Genomic DNA, 20,543 nt, shown 5'->3' with positions numbered 1-20,543 from the left:
GCTATCAGACAGCGGCCAAGATGACTGATGGACTTTCTTTTTTTCCCACAAGACGAGCCAGCGCAGCGGGCTACGGGTGAGCATGCCTTGGCTGGGTGCTAGCCTGTGCTAAGCTAATGCTGCTGCTGCTGCTGCTGCTGGTGGAGGTGATGATTCAGAAAGGTCATGTGTGTACATGCCGTTACTCAGCAACACATCCACAGACTGATACAGAATTAGAGAGAGAAGGCCATGCTGTTATCACAAATATTAGCACGGTTAGAACCCTTCTCAACCAATCAGATTGTGAGGTCGCAACTAAGTGTTGTATAATATAATAAAATCAGTGAGTGGCTTCTTGTTCCCACTCTCTCCATCTCTGTTTTTCACCATGCTTCTCCCTCTCTGTTCTTATTTTCTTTCTCTCTATCGCCATCTCTCTCTCTTTTTCTCTCTCTCACTTAGTTTAGTTCCCTTTCAATCATGTTACTAATAATTATTAAGCTAATTGTATGATTACAAAAGCAACACTATTGTAAATGTTTAATTACTATATTTCAGCTGAGGTTAATGTTTGACTACAATATACAGTAAGGTAAATATATGATTAGAATAGCACTTGAAGGTGAATCAATGACTAAAATGGAAATTCTGAGGTAAATTTGCAATTAGGATAGCATGTCTTAGTTTTTTTAATTATTATTTTGATTAGAACACCATTTTAAAATACATTTGGGCTACAAATGGCAATTCTGAAATAAATCTGAATAAACATGACACTGCTGAGGTACATTTATGATTAGAATAACACTTTAAGGTGATTTAATGACTAAAATGGATAATGTTTGGTTAAAATTGCACATCTATTGTACATATGTGAATAGAACATAAATTTTAAGGTAAATTTGCAATTAGGGTAGCATTTCTTAGATTTTTATTTTGATTAGAATACCATTTTAAAGTACATTTGGGGTACAAATGTCAATTCTGAAGTTAATCTGTAATAAGTGTGGCACTGCTGAGGTACATTTATGATTAGAATAATACTACTTTTTTAGGTAAATGTTTTGATAGCATGCCCGAGGTAAATTCAGTAAGAAAATAGCCCTGCTGAAGTGCATTTATGATTAAAATAGCATGTTGAGGTTAACCATGTAGTAAATTTATGAGTAGAATACCACTAACATGGGTAAATATCTGATTGGAGTGGCACAGCTGAGGCATATGTGTTTAGAAATGCTGTGGTAAATCTTTGATAAGAGTAGGTACATTTATATTTGGAATTGTACTTCTTAAATAAACATGTAACTACAAAGTAACTACTGAGGTTAAAAAATAGCAACAATATCACTGCTGAAGTAGATGTGTAAATATAAAACTTTAGGTAGCACTGCTGAAGTAAATTTGTGATTAAAGTAGCACTTCTGAGGTTAAAATTGGATTAGAATTGGACTTGTAAGTTTATAATGTAGGGTAATTTACCACAGCACGACTTAAAAAATATATATATTTAAAATATATTAAAGTTTACTTGAAAAATAGTTTCAGCATTACAGATATATAAAAGGAACAAAAATTAATAGATATATATTAGAAAAGAGTAAAAGTACATCAACGAATACAATCTCGATAGATCAACACATTCGCAACCCAGAGAGAGAAAGAGAGAGAGAGAAAGAAAGTGAGAGAGAGAGAAAGAGAGAGAGAGAAAGAAAGTGAGAGAGAGAAAGAGAGAGAGAGAGAGAAAGAAAGAGAAAGAAACTAAAGCCAGTCGAGGGACAGAGAGAGCTCCTCAGACTTCATCCAAGCAGTTATACATTTTGCAAATGACATGTGATTGGACAGAACTTATCAATATGATTACGTCAGCTGAGTCCAGTAAACAGTTTGTTGTCCAGTTCCAATGACGTGATCCGCTCCAGCCTGTCTGAGCAACAGGTTCTTATCATGATGTTGTTCAGCTCTGTGTCCTTCATGAACACAGCAGACAGTCCTTAAGTGTCCTAAAGTCTGTGAGAAGAGGAAACAGAGGAAAAGAGTGGATGGAAAGATCTTCTGGCCTGTGTGCGAATTTACGCCGTGTAGAACAGGCAAGCGCTGGCTATCTGAGGAGAGGTTCCCAGCACTTCACTCAGATAGCTTGTTGTCTCCTAGTTCATATGCACTGGTCCCAGAACAGCAGTGAAGCTTCTCTGCCACTCAGGGTCACGTTCTCCTCACAGCTCTCATTGTTGATGAAAACACTCTGACCTTCCTGATTCCTGAAAAAGTAAAAACAACCTCCAAAGCCTTGTCATAGTGACAGTTAAAAAGAGAGCAGAGATCATAAGGTTATTAAGTGAATTATAAAGTGAACAGTAAAAATAATAACTGTATATATAAATGTATAAAACATTTAAGAATAAGAGTGTGAAGGTGTGGTTATCTCCAATCACACCCTTCACTCCCCCCTTCTAGACCAAATGGAATCATCCAAGATTCCATGATGGTCTACATAACGCCTAAGAAGCCCCGGGAGTAATGACAAGTGTCCGCATACAGAGTATGAGAACAAGTGTTTCTTCATCTCAGCTGTGGACATGCTGGGGCCTATTGCACACCAGTCCCCACGCCGGACTCTCCCTGCCTTGTTATGCCCACCATGGATCTGAGAAGATTCATAAACAAATGTTTACTACATTAACTTCCACTTTTCTTTTTTTCAGAATTACAACATAAAGTTATAAGTGTTAAAATCAAGTCAGTTTTTTTCAACATTGTCACTGTTTTCGCTCTAGACTATAGAATTCATAGTCTCAACATTTATTTATCAAATACCTTCTTATTTTCTTTTAACCTTTCACATTGTCTAATTTAATCTTCAACCATAATAATGTATATATTTTTATACATTAATTAGACATTTTCTTACACTAGATGCTGAGAAGCTGATCTACACCTTTGTTTTGATTAGACTATTGTAATGCATTATTCTCTGGATTACAATTATTATTCTCTACAATCTACAAATTACATCTTGGTCAAAATGCTGCAGCTACATTTCTAACTCACACACACAAAAAAGAGAGAAGATTATTTAGATTGGATTTTAATATTCATTTAGTGTAAAAAGTAAAAAATCTCTTAATGGCTTAGCAGCTAAGTATATATCAGGACTCCTGACAGATCGAATGCAGAATGCAAGCAAGTTCTTCATTGCGAGAAATAGAAAACATATGGAAAGCAAAACAGAAAGCTCTGTTTTTTTTTTTTTTTTTTTTTAAAGACATCTGATGTCTCCTTGTTTAAAAGTCAAAAAGAGAGAGACCCAATTCACTGCAGCTCGTAATAGATACAATACTAAGTTTGTCAAATTACACCTTTCCAAAAAAAGTAAGGTCTTTCCTTACTGGTTTCTAAAATCTACTATCCTCATTAAGAGAATCAAAAGAATAGCATAGACTGAGATGCATGAGAACCACTAGAGAAATTAGATATGTGTATTCTTTAAATCTCATTCAGCTGAGACTGAGCTGAAATCAGTCTCAATAAGAAAAGAATAAGAATAGAAAAGGCCTAAACCACATGAAGACAGAAGCTGTGTTCAGAATGGCTCACTCATTAACTCTTTCACTATGTAGCATTTTCTATTTACTAAACGAATTATGGAACAACCAAACAATAAAGCATGTTTGTCCTGCTCTGAGGACGTCTGATACAACAGCACTGCATTGCATTATAGTATATTTTGAAATTTCTAAATGTTCTGATGCATTAGGTTGTCTACAAAATTAGTACTGAGGTAAACTAATAATCGGATGTGTGATTAGCAAAGCACTGCTGAGATAATTTTTGGATTAAAATAACACTAAAATAACACTGCTGTCTGTCTTAGACACACGGTACTGAATCAAACCTTTGAATAAAAACAGATTCTGAAGAGTGAAGATATTTCACCATCTCTCTCTTTATTTTTCTGTCTTTTCATCACTCTCTCTCACTGGAATGTTTTTTTACGACCCTTCTTTTGCTCCTTCTTTACTCTCTATCTTCCTCTCTTTCTCTCTGTTTCTGTCATTCTGTCAATCACACTCTGGTACAAAGTGAATTGTTTCGGCACTTCTCTTATCTTCCTCTAAAACCTCAACCTCACCCTAAAATATCATTCCCATCTCTCTGTTTTTGTCTCTCGCTCTCGCTTTCTCTCTTCCCTGGTCACCCCTGACAACCACTGCATCGCTGCCTCCTTCTCCCATCACCGTAGCAACCATTATGGGGCTTGGTTGCCATGGTAACATACCGTCCCGATTCCACCATCAAGGTCAGGGAGAAGTATTGAGCAGTGAGAGCGCAGTGGCCCTGAGGACACAAGGAGAATACACAGAGCACACACACGCCCACACACACACACACACACACACACACGTACACACACACACACAGTATAGTCTGAATTGGTGAGAATTACTCTTTTAGATGTTGATTTGGGTATAAATAGTTACAGGCTTTACCACACTCAGTAGGAGTAGAGTAGGAGTGAAATCAGAGTAATACTGATTGTATAAAATAGCAGAAACTAATAATGAAGCTCATTATTTCTGACTTACTGAGCACTGCAGCAAAATACACCACTGACAGGAACATCAGCAAACTGACAATCACAATTTCCATCCTGCAACATGCCATCCAACCAATCTGCTGATACAGATATAAAAATATTTACAGAAAAATTAGCATTCCCCCCTAACTCAGATTCCTCTCTCTCACTCAATCTCTCTCTAAATAGAGTATATATTGTATATCAATATATACAGCTCTGGAAAAAAATTATGCGTTTCTTTGATTTTACCAAATTGAAAACCTCTGGACTGTAACCAAGAGGAAGATGGATGATCACAAGCCATCAAACCAAGCTGAAATGCTTAATTTTTTGCACCAGGATTGCAGGCATAAAGTTATCCAAAAGCAGTGTGTAAGACTGGTGGAGGAGAACATGCAAAGATGCAAAAAACTGTAATCAATCCCACCAAATATTGATTTCTGAACTCTTAAAACTTTATGAATATGAACTTTCTTTCTTTGCATTATTTCAGTTCTGAAAGCTCTACATTTTTGTTTGTTATTTCAGTAATTTCTCATTTTGTGCAGATAAATGCTCTAAATGACAATATTTTTATTTGCAATTTGGGAGAAATGTTGTCTGTAGTTTATAGAATAAAACAATAATATTAATGTTACTCAAAAATATACCTATAAATAGCAAAATCAGAGCTGTATATTTTAGTTACTAGTTTGTCACATTACTATGGCAGGGACTATGAAATAATGCAATGAGTATAATTCCTAAACAATTGTTACAATAGATTGTATATGACATGCATAATGCTTTATAATAATTGAGCACAAGTATGTGACTTCATAAAGACAGCTTTCCTAATGCCTTAGTACTTATAATGCTTTGTACTTTTTTTTTTGTATTAATCCAAATGTTATTACGGTATTAGTAAAACACACTTCACTTAAAGAGCACTTTATACAGCTCTGTTAGATGTTATATAAGTTATTACAATTTTCTCTTTGTTTAAAAGGCATAAAACTTACTTCATAACTTTTTTTTATCATTTTTATTATTAAAGCGTTAAATGAAAATCAACATTATATGTTGTAATACATTAGAACCAGTAATTTAAAATGTACAAGCATGTGTTATGGTGTATTATAACATAAGTATGCACAAGTTTCTTATTGACAGATTTTGTATGGCATTACGAAACCTGTCCTATACTTTTTTACTCAGGATTCCTAGGAAGTGTTACCCATTTTGTCTGCTTCAGTTCAAATCCATTGTGGTGGAGTACAGACAATTACGTAATTAATCTTTGTCCCAATACTTATGGGTCTGACATTGTGTACTCTCACCTGTGGGTATTCCAGTATCATTTTCTTTTCACCCAGTTTTCTGCATGTCTGGAGCAGGAATGCTGAGGATGGAATCTGGTTGGTTTTTTAGCTTTAATCAATCTGAGCAGGCCTCTCTGGGGACGGAAGCTCGTGTGTAGTCGTTCCAGTGACAGTAAACACAGCGACAGCCCTCACAGCATGGCTTTAAGGCTGATTCCTGGACTCCTCTGTAGTCAGTGTGCAGGACTGGACCACTCTAGAGCACTGGAGTCTACCTTATACTCATTTACACATTATGGCTCTAGAGTGGTACAGTCTTGGAACCTGGGCGTATTTAGCTCCCAGTGTAAAGACTGACAATTCAATTTATTTGCATGGACTGGATTTGGCTTGGATCCTGACTGTTCACATTTCTAACATATACAGTAAGTGACCTGTATCTGTTTCTGTTGTGAACACACCCATGCAGATGAAATGACATATAAGAAATACAGTACATATAAGAAAAATGACCTGACTGTTCACATTCATGTCACATATGTATCTAATCTGGAATTGGTTTTGACATGTCCACACATCGCTAGTTTGAATCCTGGCTCGTGCTACTTACCATCAGCAGCCGGAGTCTGAGAGAGCACAATTGAATTTGCACATTCTGGATGGGAGTTCACATTCTTGATGGCATTTTCTCCTTAATGCTAGTGTGATGCTGGTCAGCTGAGGCATCTGTTAGCTGTCTGTTAGCATCGTTCCTATTTTCATATGAAAGGGGGTTATTTGGTAATTGGTCTTTTAAATAGAAAATGTTGTAACATAAGAAAAGAATATCTAAAAAATCACATTAAAGCAAAAAATCTGATTTGAGTATGTGAACGTGCTCTATAATTCTGTGCTTTCTTGGAAGACAGATATTTATATATTTATTTTTCTTGTCAGAAAATGACTGCACACTACATTGAATACTATTATAATTGATTTTATTCAATAGTAACATTTCAGCATCAGTGTGTTTGAATTGCCTCTTTACATGCCTCAAAATGCAGTGCCCTGTGATGCCCCGCCAGCCACACACAAACAGAAAATCATATGAGTAAAGCTCTGGAGCTCAGCAGCCCCTCTGGAGCAAACGAGCCTGTGCTCCATGGCCAGGACTGGCGTGGGGAGGAGGCTGTGATGGTATCAGAACACACAGATGGGGGGCAGCTTTAGTCAAATGACGGAGAGATGAAACTCGATAGCCATCGCCATCCCACTGGGCGAGCAACTGACTCTGATACCCAGATCTGCAGCCAGTTCATTACGAGAGGGAGAGACTGAGAGAGAGAGAGAGAGAGAGAGAGAGAGAGAGAGAGAGAAGGGGAAATACACGGTGAGAAAGATCAAATCATTTGCACCGGCACGCACAGTACTATTGAGAACTGGGTCACTACTAATTCTGCTGTATTTCTTTCTCTCTTTCTGTCTTTATCTCATTTTTCTCATTCTCTATTTCTGCTTTCTATGTAGCTTTTGTCCTTTTGATTTTGTCTTTCCCCTTTTCTCTCCCCCCCTCTCCCTTTTTCACTCCCTCTCACTCTCTCTCTCCCTCTCCCTCTCTCTCCGTCTCCCTCTCTCGCTTATTCTCTGAAGTGTAAATTAAGGGTTCAGTATTTCACATGGAACATGGAGAGTGTTCGACACCTGTTCATCTTCTGAAATCACAGACATTAAGAAAGCATTGATGGAAAAAATATAGTTTTTCTTCTCTTCTTTTGTTTCCTTCACAGTCTTCTCTTTTCTTAACTTCTCCTTACTTACCAATTCCCTCTCGTCAATCTCCTCTCGTCTCATTCTCTTACTTTAACTTCTTTTTTTATTTTCTCTTCTGTCATTTTCTTATCTTTTCTCTTGTTCAATCTCTTTATTTTAGTGTAGTCCCTCATCTTTTTTATCTTCTCTTTTCTTCTATTTCTTAATCTCTTCCCCATTCTTTTTTTATCTTTTACAATTTTATAAATTATTTTTTTTACTGTCTTTGTTTTCTTCAATTTGTTCTCTTCCAATTTTTCCATAATCTTACTGTCCCTACTCTTCTCTTCTTTCCCATTTTGTCTTTTGTCTTCTCTGGTCTTATTTTTCTCATTTCTTTACTTCCAATCTTTTCTCTTCTTGTGTATTTTCTTGTCCTTTATTTTATTACTTTTTAAGCACTTATGTTGTCTTCTCCTTTTTTCTCTTCTTTCTCATTCTCTCTTCTCATTTCATTCTTTTGTATTGTTTTCTATTTCATCTTTCTTCTCTTCTTTATCTTATTTATTTTTCTTATTTCTGCTATTTGCTCTTCTTTTTAGCTTCTTTTTTTGCTTTTATTCTTCTGTTCTCTTTTCTTATCTTCTATCCTCTTCTTCCTTATCTAGTAATTTTTTTCATCTTTTCTTTCTATTAATGTACTTTTCATCAACATTTTACCAGGAAAGATGAACTAAAGGATAAATTATGTATGTCATTTTTCTTCTTTTCTACTGCACTCATCTTCCCACCTCTCTCTATCTCTTTTTCTCTCTCTTCCTCCCTCCAGGCGCCGGGCCTCCTGCTGATCAGACTATGGTCATTCTGGAATACCGCTTCCTCTCTCAGAAGCTCTTTGTGTCCGTTTCTGTCTTCGCTGGACTGGGCATCTTACTGGGCATCGTCTGTCTCACCTTCAACATTTACAACAGCAACGTCAGGTGTGTGTGTGTGTGTGTGTTTACCCTCTTCCTCTCTATGTGGGGATTCTCAAGAGTAAAAGAGTTTGTTTTTGGTTTCTGAGTGAAGTTGAAGTTGGCCTACACTCACAAACAGGAGAAATCAGTACAGAATCAGAACACTGTGCACGTGTGAGTGTGTATAAAGATCTATTGTTCATCTATCTGAGTTAATAGCCAGACTAGGGTTGTGAGCACGTATGTATGCGTTAGACAGATGATGCTGTGTGTACAGAAGCGTGCGTTTCAAATATGCATGAAAATGAGGCAGGAAAATATAGGTTATATATTCAGAATATCATATGAGTCGCACACATCAAGTATATGGATTTTGGAATAAGCAAATTAATATGCGTGTGTGCATGTGTGTGTGTGTGTGTGTGTGTGTGACTGAATAAGAAACATTCTAGCTCGAATCTTCTTGTCTTCTTCCAGGCCTGAACAAGTTTTGAAAAAATTAAAATACCCAGAACGTTTTGGAAAAGTAATGGAAATTAGGTCTACAAATCTTTTTGTTTCAGTTTATTGATGGAGAAAATCCAGGTTTTAAGCTAACAAATACGTCAGCTCAGAGTTAATTCAGTAATTTAGCTCTACACAATGAAGCTCTTAGGATCTGACACACATTTTATTATTTATTATTATTAATTTTAGGCCTAATATAATCAATTCTGATTAGAGTTTTAGTTGATTTATGGTTTTATTGTCCATGTCTGCACTGCACATCGCATGGTCATGAAAATTTGCCTTGAAGGCATAAAAAAAGTCATGAAAACAGTCATTGAAAATTGTTGGTTAAAAAGTGTATGAATCCTGAAAAAGAGGGTCCCAAAAAGAGGGTCAGTGATGTTTCTCATGAAAATGATTTAAAAAAAATTAAAAAAATATACTTTATATAATATTTGTAGTTTTTTTCCTACAGTGTGACGTCAAAACTTTTTAACTGTTTTGGTTAAACTATGATTACGTGATTAAATAATCTGCATTTCATATTTGTACTGAATCATGTGCTCAGCCATGGTCTATATCAGGGGTGTCCAAATTTTTTTGGGGGGGGACAGAAGACTCTGTAATAAAACAAATAATGAAATATACCACTTTAAATAATACATTTTCCTGATTACTTTCATTTACACACAATTTTACTTGACTTACTATATTTATCTTTGACAGTGTTGTGTAAAATAAGATTTTTCAAACTGATGTTTCAGTTCATGATGTCTCTTAATATTAAAGCAACTTTTAGACTTATTTGCCCTTTTTCTGCACTAAAACTGCGCAGCCTCTCCGCTTTTAGACTCTTTGGCCCGTTTTCTGCGCTAGAAATGCGCACTCTCTAAGCTTTTAGACTCTTTGGCCCGTTTTCTGCGCTAGAAATGCGCACTCTCTAAGCTTTTAGACTCTTTGGCCCGTTTTCTGCGCTAGAAATGCGCACTCTCTAAGCTTTTAGACTCTTTGGCCGTTTTTTTGCGCTAAAAAATATGCACGCAAATGGCCCGCGGGCCGTAGGTTGGACACCCCTGGTCTATATTAACTTTACTGGTAACAGTACTTACTTATTAATTGCTCCCAGTGGTGTTTAAGCCACTTTTGGGCCAAAATAGTTAAAGTCTGAGCTTTTGACAATAGTTTCGAATAAAATTTAGGTTAAATTCCTAAGTATTTAAAAGCTACTAAAATTTACCCAGAGGATTTTCTTATAAATTATTTGTTAAGCTCAAACTGTAGAAGCAGATTTGTTTCTTTTTCTCAACTGAAAGTAACGGTAACTAAATAAAAGTAATTACCATTAAATTAAAGGTGCCCTTAAACTTTTGGTAAGCGGTCTGTATATATGTGTGTGTGTGTGTGTCTGTATGTGAGTGTGTGTTTCTGTGTGTGTTTCTGCTGTTTAAATTGTATTCACTTCTGAGAGTTTAGCTAAATTAACATTCTGTGCTCTCACTGACCCGTGTGTGGAAGCATCTGTTTGGTTTTTCGTTTTTTTTATCCCGTCTGTCTGAAATATTCTCTCTGGGGAGTGCTCATGGGAAATGTAGTCTCTCATCTGCTGATTTCTCTGTGTGCCTCAATGGAATATCCCCATATGTTCCAGGTACATTCAGAACTCCCAGCCCTACCTGAACAACATGACGGCAGTGGGCTGTATGATGGCTCTGGCCGCTGTGTTTCCGCTGGGCCTCGACGGCCTACATGTCCACAAGTCACAGTTTCCCGTGGTCTGCCAGGTAATTCACTCACACATACAGAGAGATAATCAGCTCATGTTCATCATTACAGTTTTGAGAAATACATATTATTTACTATTAATTGCTAATATGAAACTAAGATGCAGGAATCAGGATAAATTATATGCATATAACATGGAGTTTATAATTGGCATACATTAATCCTGTAAAGACCTTTTTTTCCAAGCCTAGATTAAGCATAAATCTAGACTTTACAGTGATAATTCACCCTGGTCCGACACTTAAACACAGTCTAAAATAGAATCTAGGCTTAATCTGCATCTAGAAAACTGCTCTTTAGGCTTTAAAGGATTAACCTATTATCTGCTTGAGGAATAATTAAGTATACTTGAGAATCTTCTGCATTGTGCTGCAGGCGTTGAAGCAGCTGCCCGTTGGGTTTTATTATAAGTGTATTTTGACACAGTGCACAATGTTCTCTGTTCTACTTTTACTAAGTAGAAGGAAAACATGAATATTTTTTTATCTTTGGTAATTGACCGTATGCTACAGATGGAGCAGATGGATATTCGCTTGATAAACACTAAACTATTCCAATATTATGACTTTAAAATGGCTCGCAAACTGTTTATACAATCTAAAGTGCTCATTCTACCCTTGCAGAGACAGGTGGTGCCACCCAACCATAATATATATACCACTGATAGCTGAGAGTGCTTTGTTCTGTTACTTAATGAACCAATTTTTTTTTCAGTTTTTCTAAATTTTAGTCATGTCACAGCAGAGGAATGCTGAATTATGGTGGTTGTTTTCAGTTTGTACTGTAGAACACTTATCGTGTGTCAATCTTATTAATGACAAACACAAAGTAACTGTAAGACATTGTTTAAGACATGCTGCAATGCTAATTTCTATCTCAGACATCGCCAACAGTCTATTTTCACTGCTTGCGCCTGCATTGTTTAAATAACATTTCTTAAAAGATTCTGATATTTTCTGCCTATGAGTTTGAGCTTCTAATATCTCACCCCTAGCTTAAATAGAGATGGTGAAAGCATTAATCATACATTCAAGTAGGAATTAAATCACTATCTGAACAGATTTGTCTCACACGCCCTTTGTTTGACCTCCCTGATGTACTGTAGATGTAGACTACTGTACTTCTAGACCAATTGTAGGATGAGGAGGCGGGACTCTTATGTCCTGGTATGTCAAATAATACGAGGTAGAAGTGCATACTGGCCTATTAAAATGTTTTGTGCCAAAAAGAGTTGTTTCTCATGAAAGATTACCAATACCAATAAATATAAAAATATATATTTTTATGTATCTAACAAAAATGACCACAATTATAAAGTGCGAAATAGTTAGTTTATGCAAAGAAATTGCAAATAAATATGTAAAAAGTGAAGTTTTACAGTAACTAGTAAACAAATACAGAACAGAATACCTATATCATAATTGTATGTTTTTTTTTATAATTAAAAATATATAAATATATTTGTACAGTGTATATATGTACAGTATGATATGGCACACTCCTAGTGGTGGGACATTCACACTGCAGGGGATGTAAAAAATGCGATGGCATTATGTAAATGGATCGAGAAGTGTTACACGCACACCTGTAATTTAAAGTTGTGAGGTGTTATCTTGTGAGTGATATAGAACACTGGACATTGTGCTAATGGCAGGATGAATTGAGTTTTCGGAGTTTGAGTGTGACATTCCCGAAAAGAGTTATTTCTCATGAAAGTGATTTTAAAATTGAAATAGAATAAGATATACTGTATATAATATTTATAATTTATATCCTGAATACAGTGTGATGTTACTAAATACCAAAGTGGCTGTAGACCAGGAATAGTATATTTTAAAAAGCTCAGACTTTAATTACAGTGTTATACTGTTATCAGCAGTTTTATTGATATTTTTTATTGTAACAGGCTAATACATTTTCTTTATATACCAGCATTGGACAGCGGACACTTTGAAAAGGTTAATTCTATATAAAGCACTTGTTAAAATGCTTGCTCACTTCTCAATTGTTCCCAGAAGCTTTGTAGTGCGGATCTCATCTGGAGGAGAGAGAGTGTTCAGTGTGATGCTCATTCTAGCGTTTAACAATGATCTCTGTGCTAAGATGCCTTTGGGAAACTCAGCTCAGAGCTTTGTGATTTAATGAAAAATGCTTTCTTCCTTTCTTCACAGTTCCGCTTGTGGCTGCTGGGTCTCGGTTTCAGTCTGGCCTACGGCAGCATGTTCACAAAGATCTGGTGGGTCCACACAGTCTTCACCAAGAAGGACGAGAAGAAAGACAAGCGAAAGGTAAAAAGAGAGAGCTGAGCTGTGTCTGTTTACTGTGTGTGTGTGTGTGTGTGTGTGTGTGAGAGAGTGTGTGTTGTGTGTTGTAGAGGTTATATGGAGTGCCTTTAGAAACGGCTTTGTTCTCCTCTATAAAGTCGTCTTAGTGTTGACTGTATAATAAGCCCTGAAAGTCATGTTTGCTTGAAAAATTAGCATTAAGGTGAAATTACTATTCCTCAAATGACCTTGTTCTCCCACTTTCCTGCCACTTTCAAAGCCCCGCCTACCTTTACAGGTCCATTCTGTGGGTGTAAAATAATAGACTGCAGCCCAGACTGCATTACTGCAAGATTAATCACACTCATTCACCATTGGTCCGTGACCAGAGGAGCACTGTTGAGTGGATACAGTTTGGGTGATAGAGCCTTCTCAGAACAGTGACCCTGAAACGGTAGAGTGTCATTAGCATTTAGTTACTTTTTTTTTTTTTTTTCTTAAATTTTAGACACTGTTTTTACTGTCTTACCTCACTTGTTGGAATGTTGGGGTCACTCTAGAAAAAAAGTAGTTCAAATACTTTTAATGCATTAGTACCTAATTCAGTTCCAAGCTGAAAGAAGGATGTTTAGGGGATTTTCTTTGCTGTTAAACATGGTGGTGGGTAGGCGTTGGGTAAAATGGCCTTAAAATTATCTCTCAACTGTTTAGGGTATTTTTATTTAATTTATTAATTAATGGTAACATTTTACGTAGTATAAATACAGCAGTCTCAAACATTTAGTAGAAACGAAAAAAACTTGTAAACAGATTTCTAATACTAATAACTTTTTAATGTATCAAACAAAAAACTGCACAATTATAAAGTGCAAAATATTAGCTCTATGCAAATAAAATGCAACCATAAACAATATGAAAAAAATATATACAAAAATCCTTTTTTACAATAACAAGTAAAACAAATACAGAACAGAATACCTCTATTATCATTATATATGTTTTATAATAAACAAAAATTAATATATATATTGTGTACACTATGATATGGCACGCTCCTACTGGCGGGACATTTACACTGCAGGGGATGTAAATGCGATTGCAGTATCTAAATTGATCAGGAAGTGTTACCTCAGGGGACTGATTTTGAACACCCACACCTGTATTTTAGAGTTATGAGGTGTTATCTAGTGAGGAAGAACATTGGATGTGCTAATGTGCTAATGGCAGGATGAGTCGAGTTATTGGAGTTCGAGTGTGAGGCCTATTTGTGGGTTTTATTAGATGTGTAAAACATTTCATTTCTGATTTGTGCAGACAAAAAGCTAGCAGCCTTAAGTGCAAAATATATGCAATACTGCTGCTTAAAATAGCCAATAGAACATATATGAACATATAGCACACATCACATCAGAGAGATTAATCTGAGAAACACATAAACAAAGGTTTCACACATTTTCCCCAAAATGATCAACTCAGAAATAAAGTAGGACATGGGCGCCGAGCACTTACTGTATCTCCTGTTTTACTACAGAACACGGGCTTTTATTTCCCTCACGCTCTTATTCTAATCCCATACAAAATGTTCTGCAGCTTACTCAGAGTTTTCCGTCATTATTTCACGGCTAACACGAGGACTGTAAACGGGATGTAACGTCTTGGATCATGAGGTGCCTCGCGTTTACACTGTTGTGCTAAAATCCGATTTCCTGCAGAATCCGACTCCCCTTCGCAAGCAGGATTTCGGCACAACACCACCCACTGTTAAACTGCTGGAGTGGAAGCAGCTATTATAAACAAATTAATAAACATGAAAACGAAGACTGTTCTATCAGTAGTTTCAGTTCGTTTTAGTTAGTTTTATAAACTCTCAATACAGTTCCAGTTAGTTAATGTTTTTTTTTTTTAATTACCATTTCTATTAGTTGCAGTTAATGTGTTTTTTCACTTTCAGTTTTCGTTATTTCATTCATTTTCTTTAATGATAATAGTCTTGTATCAAAGTCAGCAGGGTAGTGGTAGACCTCCAGGAGCAGGATTTAGCATCCCTGCTCTACACTCTCTAACTGTATACCTGCCTGCAGGGTGGAGCTACATGAGAGGGCTTTCTGATGAGTGTCTGTGAGTCTATACGATTAATATCCACACCTATCACCCTCCCCCCTCTTATCTTTCTCCCTCGCTCTCTCACTCTATCTCTCTCTCTTTCTCTCTATTGCTTTGACCTCATATTTCTCACTGAACTCAGTAAAATGGGTTTCAATCCCCCTCTCTCTCTCTGTCTCTCTCTCTGTCTCTCTCTTCCTCTCTCTCGTTCTCGTCCTCTGTACGGCTTTTTGGCCTCATCTCTCTCACCGACCTCAGAGAAATGGGTCTCTAGTCGCCCTTGAACAGTTCTAAATGGCCCATTTATCGTCCAGCCCCAGCTCAATGACCTCTTCAGACTGCTCGAGCAGAGAAGATTCTCTCCATCATCAGGCAAACTCGTGCTGATGCGTACACACACACACACACACACACACAGTCACACAAACACACTTTCTACAGTTAACACAGTCAGCGAATATGTGTCCTCCATCACGCAGAACTAGGCCTGTCACAATAATTACATTATCGACTTACCGAACAATAAATGGACACTACCTTAATAATATATGATAATCCTGATAATGTCTATTGTGTTTATTTGAATGTGTGTTCACATATATAACAGAGAACTGTATTTTAGCAAGTCATGCTGTAAAAAAAAAACTTCATTTAACTGCAACTTCATACACACAGTGTTGACTGCAGTAGGTCAAGAAAACTATGATTATTTAAAATTGTGTTGTATTTAAAAGGGTATAAATGCTTTGCTATGCTGTACTAGTATCATTAAGTCAGTAACATTTAAATTTAAATTGTCTTAAAAAGACAATAATGGCGCCGAGTGGTCCAGCAGTCTAAAGCGCTGCCACTATGAGTAGGAGGTCGCCGGTTCGAACCCCCGTTCATGCAGCTTTGTCATCAAGCTGCCGGCACTCAGAAGGAGCACAATTGGCCCTGCTCCCTCCGGGTGGGTAGAGGCCGCTCTCTCCCCACATCACTCCTAGGGTGATGTCCGCAACACAGGGCATCTGTGAGCTGATGTATCAGAACCGTGTCGCTGCGCTGTCCTCCGAGCGCGCTGTGATGCTGCTCGGCAATGCTGCATCAGCAGCAGCTCGAAAAGAAGCGGTGGCTGACTTCACATGTATCGGAGGAAGCATGTGCTAGTCTTCACCCTCGTGGTGTGTTGGGGAATTACTAGTGATATGGGAAATACTAATGAGTGGGTTGGGTAATTAGCTGTGCTAAATTAGGGAGAAAATGGGAAAGAAAAAAAGAACCGTACATAAGAGATTGAAGAGAAAGAAATTATAAAACTAAACTAAAACTAAACTAAAAACTAAAAAAAAAATTATAAAAAAGCAACAGGAAAGAGTGAGAGAGAAAGATATATATATATATATATATATATATATATATAAAAGAGAGAGTGATGAAGAGCATTAGTAAAGGAGAAGGCCGTTTTTCAAGGATAAAGAGATATAATGCCTATTACTGAATATTTATGAACATCCACCTAGCAGGCGGTCCCGTTTCTTTGGTTGAGGATTAGAATACTTAGAATACGGAGAGCTGTGTCAGAAGTGATTGAGTTCACTTTTGAGTCCCGTACAGCCGAGCAAAAGCCGGCAGCCGCCTCAACACTTAAAGACAGAGACAATCCACGCGGCAGAGCTCGCTGCAGAAGTGACAGCATTGTCGTTTCTGATTGTGTTTTAATCCTGGTTCTCTGACGCAGCACTGTAATTCAAACAAACACAGAACTCAGAGCTGGGTGTGCTTTGTTGAGCAGCGTTAGGGATGTAAAAGGGGAAGAAAGGGAAACAGGAAAAAGGTGTTTATGGCTTTAAGGGACAATAAGAAAGCATTCCGGACCATTGCGTTTTATTTTCGGCTGCAGTACGTGTGAATTTGTGGATGCTCTGCGCTGTGCGCTGCTGTGAAATAGTCACGAAGCAGTACCTCACACTGCACTCTGTGTTTGGATTGCATAACTGCTCTTTTATTCCTCGCCTTTTTTTCGAGCCGGCACAGAGGAGCGAGGAAAGGTCTTTGATTGTCTTTTGTGCTGCTCCGTAAGACGCAGTAACAGCTTCTCAAAGTGGAAAAAACAACTGCCGTCCACTCAGACAAGCCGGTGGCCGTAACACTTCCTCAGAGCCTGTCACAGTGGTTGTTTTTGTTCATCACCAACACAGCTATCCACGTCGTAAAAAAAAGAGGCGAAGAGGGGGCACCGGCCATGCAGAAGAGTAATGCTTTCGATTGAAATCCGACACACACACTCCCATAAAATTTGGGCAGTGTGCTGTGTAGCAGATAGAATTGGCTTTCTCTGTAATGGCCCGTTGTTTTTTTCTCCAGTTCTCTCTGTGCTCTCTGTGTCATATATCCCACTCCCTCAGGTCCACATCAGTTGTTTCAGTTTCACTTCCTGTCAAATATTAAGGAAATACTGTGCGTTCTTTCCAAAATAGTTTGATTCTCACTGTTGTTTTTTTTTAATGAAAGCATCAGTCTTTGTATTTAATTTATTTTTTTCTTTTAAATGGAAGTAGTAGTGTTCCTAAATGTGGAGAGTAAGCAAAAAGACTATGAATGAAAAAAATGAGCAAAGGGCACATTGGGATGTTCATTGCTATCTAACATCCTGCCAACAATCTGTTTTTGCACCTTCTGCCTGCATCGCTTAAATAGCATCAGTGCTTGTGAATATATCTACACCGATGGGTGTGGAGGTCTGAAAGTGAGGTGTGTTCAGGTACATTTCTGGCATATTGCTATCTTGGCAACAGAAAACACAGGTGCACCAATGGGAACCGTCAGATGTTCATTGATATCTTAGCATACATGTAAGCTTGTTATGCACACATGGACACGCAACAGTGCACAAACCCATAACACAAGCCTGTTAGCAGCTATGCAAACTTTTACATCAATCAGCACCATTGAAATATCAATCCGCCAAAGTCAGAGCTCACCTGGCTCTTAAACGAAAAAAACATCTGTGATTAATTAAGAGAATTAGTACGTCTTTTGTGTCTTTCAAGCCGACTTTGGTGCGCTGGTAACTCAACAGCGCAGCGCTTTGCATGACTCAGCAGAGGATACTGACCAGTGCGTTCACGCTATGAATATATAATAATATAAAAGCGTGTGTAATGAGCGGGGCTGTACACATGCTGAGTGCTTTCCTAGTACACAGCGTATCTGCGTAGCTAAGATATGTATGAACGGGTGACTATTGACTGTTGTCAGGGTTTAAATCGGTCAGTGGCGCACCTGTGTTTTTCATCACCAAGATCACCACGATGCAAAAAAAAATGTACCTGAACACACCTTATTTCCAGACCACCACGCCTATCGGCATAGATATATTTTTTTAAGCATCATTGCTAATTTAACGGTGCAGACGCAAGGCGTGAAAATAAACTGTTGACAGAGTGTAGGTAGCAAATAGCATCGCAAAGCACCTTATGCAGGGTGTACGATAGGGCCCAGTAAGTTAAGAATAACAGTGGTGAAGGTTGGCTGAATGAATGGTTCCTGTACACCTCTTGTTTTAACATGAACTGATTGATTTAATCAATCAAAGTGGAGCTTTGCAGGTAAAGTACAGGCATGAGTGAGTTTACACCAGTTTCCAGTTCTAAGAAGACACACAGCATTAGTGCATGATTACTTGTAATGAAAATAAATGAAATTATGGATCAGAGATTATATAATATAATTAGAGAGTAATTCTCCTCATTCTTTTAGTTTTACTAATATTACAGTTTTTCTTAACTTGTCATGAATAATGAAGTGTGACAACCTAGTTAAACATTACACATATGTCACATCAGTGAAATACAAAAGGCATACTGTATAAAATAGCTTAGTTTAGCTCATTTGCCCCTCCCAGAGCTGGGCTACTGTGTAGCAGAACACGAACTGTGTTAAACTGGGTTTATAACCCAACAGACTGTGTGTCATACGAGTTACAAAAGTACATTGTTACTTTGACCCAGCGCTGAGTTTTTTTGTAGCTTGTTTTTCTGACTTTTTTTTTTGTTTTACAGCATGGTGCCTAACAGATGTGCTGCATAATAATGTTTAATCAAAGTCAAATTTGCATTAATATTTATGTGATATCTCAGGTTGCCACAGATGTTCTGGCATATTTGTACCAACCTGTAAAGAGAAGACAAACTTTCACAGACTCAAATTAAAAAAATAAATAAATTAAAAAAACATATTTTTTACTTTTATTCATGTTTATCTTATAATAAAGACTAGACTGTTCTCATGTCCTTTATTGTATGAATATTGCATGTTGTACAGCATGTGTGTGTGACTTCATTAGAACTTATAATCAAACATGTAACAAATGTTCTAGATACTTTTTAAATAATATATTTTGGAAGGTCAGATGGACCAAAAAATTATCACCAAACTTGCATAAAATGTCCTCACAGACCACCAGTGGGAGAAGCTGGGACTTTCTATTGGTTTTTACAAGCTTTAATCTTAGCTTACTCTTGATCCATGGAGCTCACTCTCTTTTAAATTGTGTTCATTTTAATTTTCTTTTTTTCTATCCCATTTCCATCCACCAAACTCTGTTTGTGTCCTGAAGATTATTTTGTATAAAACTGGTAAAAGCTATTTTTAGGCTGAGACTGGACTGAGACTATAACTTCAAATACTTTAAAAAATATATATATCAGGTATATCAACTGAATCTTATAGTAATGTACCAAAAAAATAAATATATATATATATATATATATATATATATATATATATAATCTAACCAACTTTACTAGTAAGCTTGGAATTCAGCTCTAAATGATGGTCATTAACATAAGCTACAAACTACCAGTGATCCTTCAGTTTGACAGTGGCAGCAAATATTCGAGTCTTTTTAAAGTTTAATTTTGAAGTAAAACCAGCTTCTAAGCTGTTTATCAGTCCTTGGGAGAACTGTGCTCACAAAATGTTACAACCTTAAAAAATATATAAAGCTTTAGGAGAACATATAATTTATATAGGAGTAAATCCCAGCACAATAAGTACGGAAGAGCAACAAATTTACCACGTTTACCCATTCAATATCAGCTGACTACAAATCCTACTTCAGAGTATTACAATGCTCCAAGCTGTAAAGTAACCATTGTTTCAATGCCAGCAAACTTAAAAAAATATATGTTGATGAAGTTGATGAAGATTGGAACATATAGAAGTTATATTGATAAAATATAATAATTCTCCTTCCAATAATTATAAGCTGATGGGATGTTCCAAAATAGCAAAACAGCAAAACACATACAAATAACAATATAAACTTTCTACCTCAGTAACTGCTGTGATCATGGATGTTTTATATGTTACTGTATTT

At 36.9% G+C, this 20,543-nt stretch overlaps 1 protein-coding gene across 3 annotated transcripts in view; it reads left to right on the top strand.

Moving 5' to 3' along the window:
• gabbr1b (gamma-aminobutyric acid (GABA) B receptor, 1b) overlaps window positions 1-20,543 on the top strand; it is a 282,328-nt gene that overhangs the window by 243,716 nt on the left and 18,069 nt on the right. For all 3 annotated transcript variants that reach the window (XM_049475291.1, XM_022683111.2, XM_022683110.2), the window contains exons 16-18: window positions 8,417-8,567; window positions 10,681-10,813; window positions 12,986-13,102. In XM_049475291.1, coding sequence (XP_049331248.1) covers window positions 8,417-8,567; window positions 10,681-10,813; window positions 12,986-13,102 — 401 coding nt within the window. The remainder of the gene's footprint in view (window positions 1-8,416; window positions 8,568-10,680; window positions 10,814-12,985; window positions 13,103-20,543) is intronic.

Source organism: Astyanax mexicanus, chromosome 3 (assembly GCF_023375975.1).
Source record: "Astyanax mexicanus isolate ESR-SI-001 chromosome 3, AstMex3_surface, whole genome shotgun sequence".
NCBI lineage: Eukaryota > Metazoa > Chordata > Actinopteri > Characiformes > Acestrorhamphidae > Astyanax > Astyanax mexicanus.
This window is presented reverse-complemented; position numbering and strand designations above follow the sequence as displayed.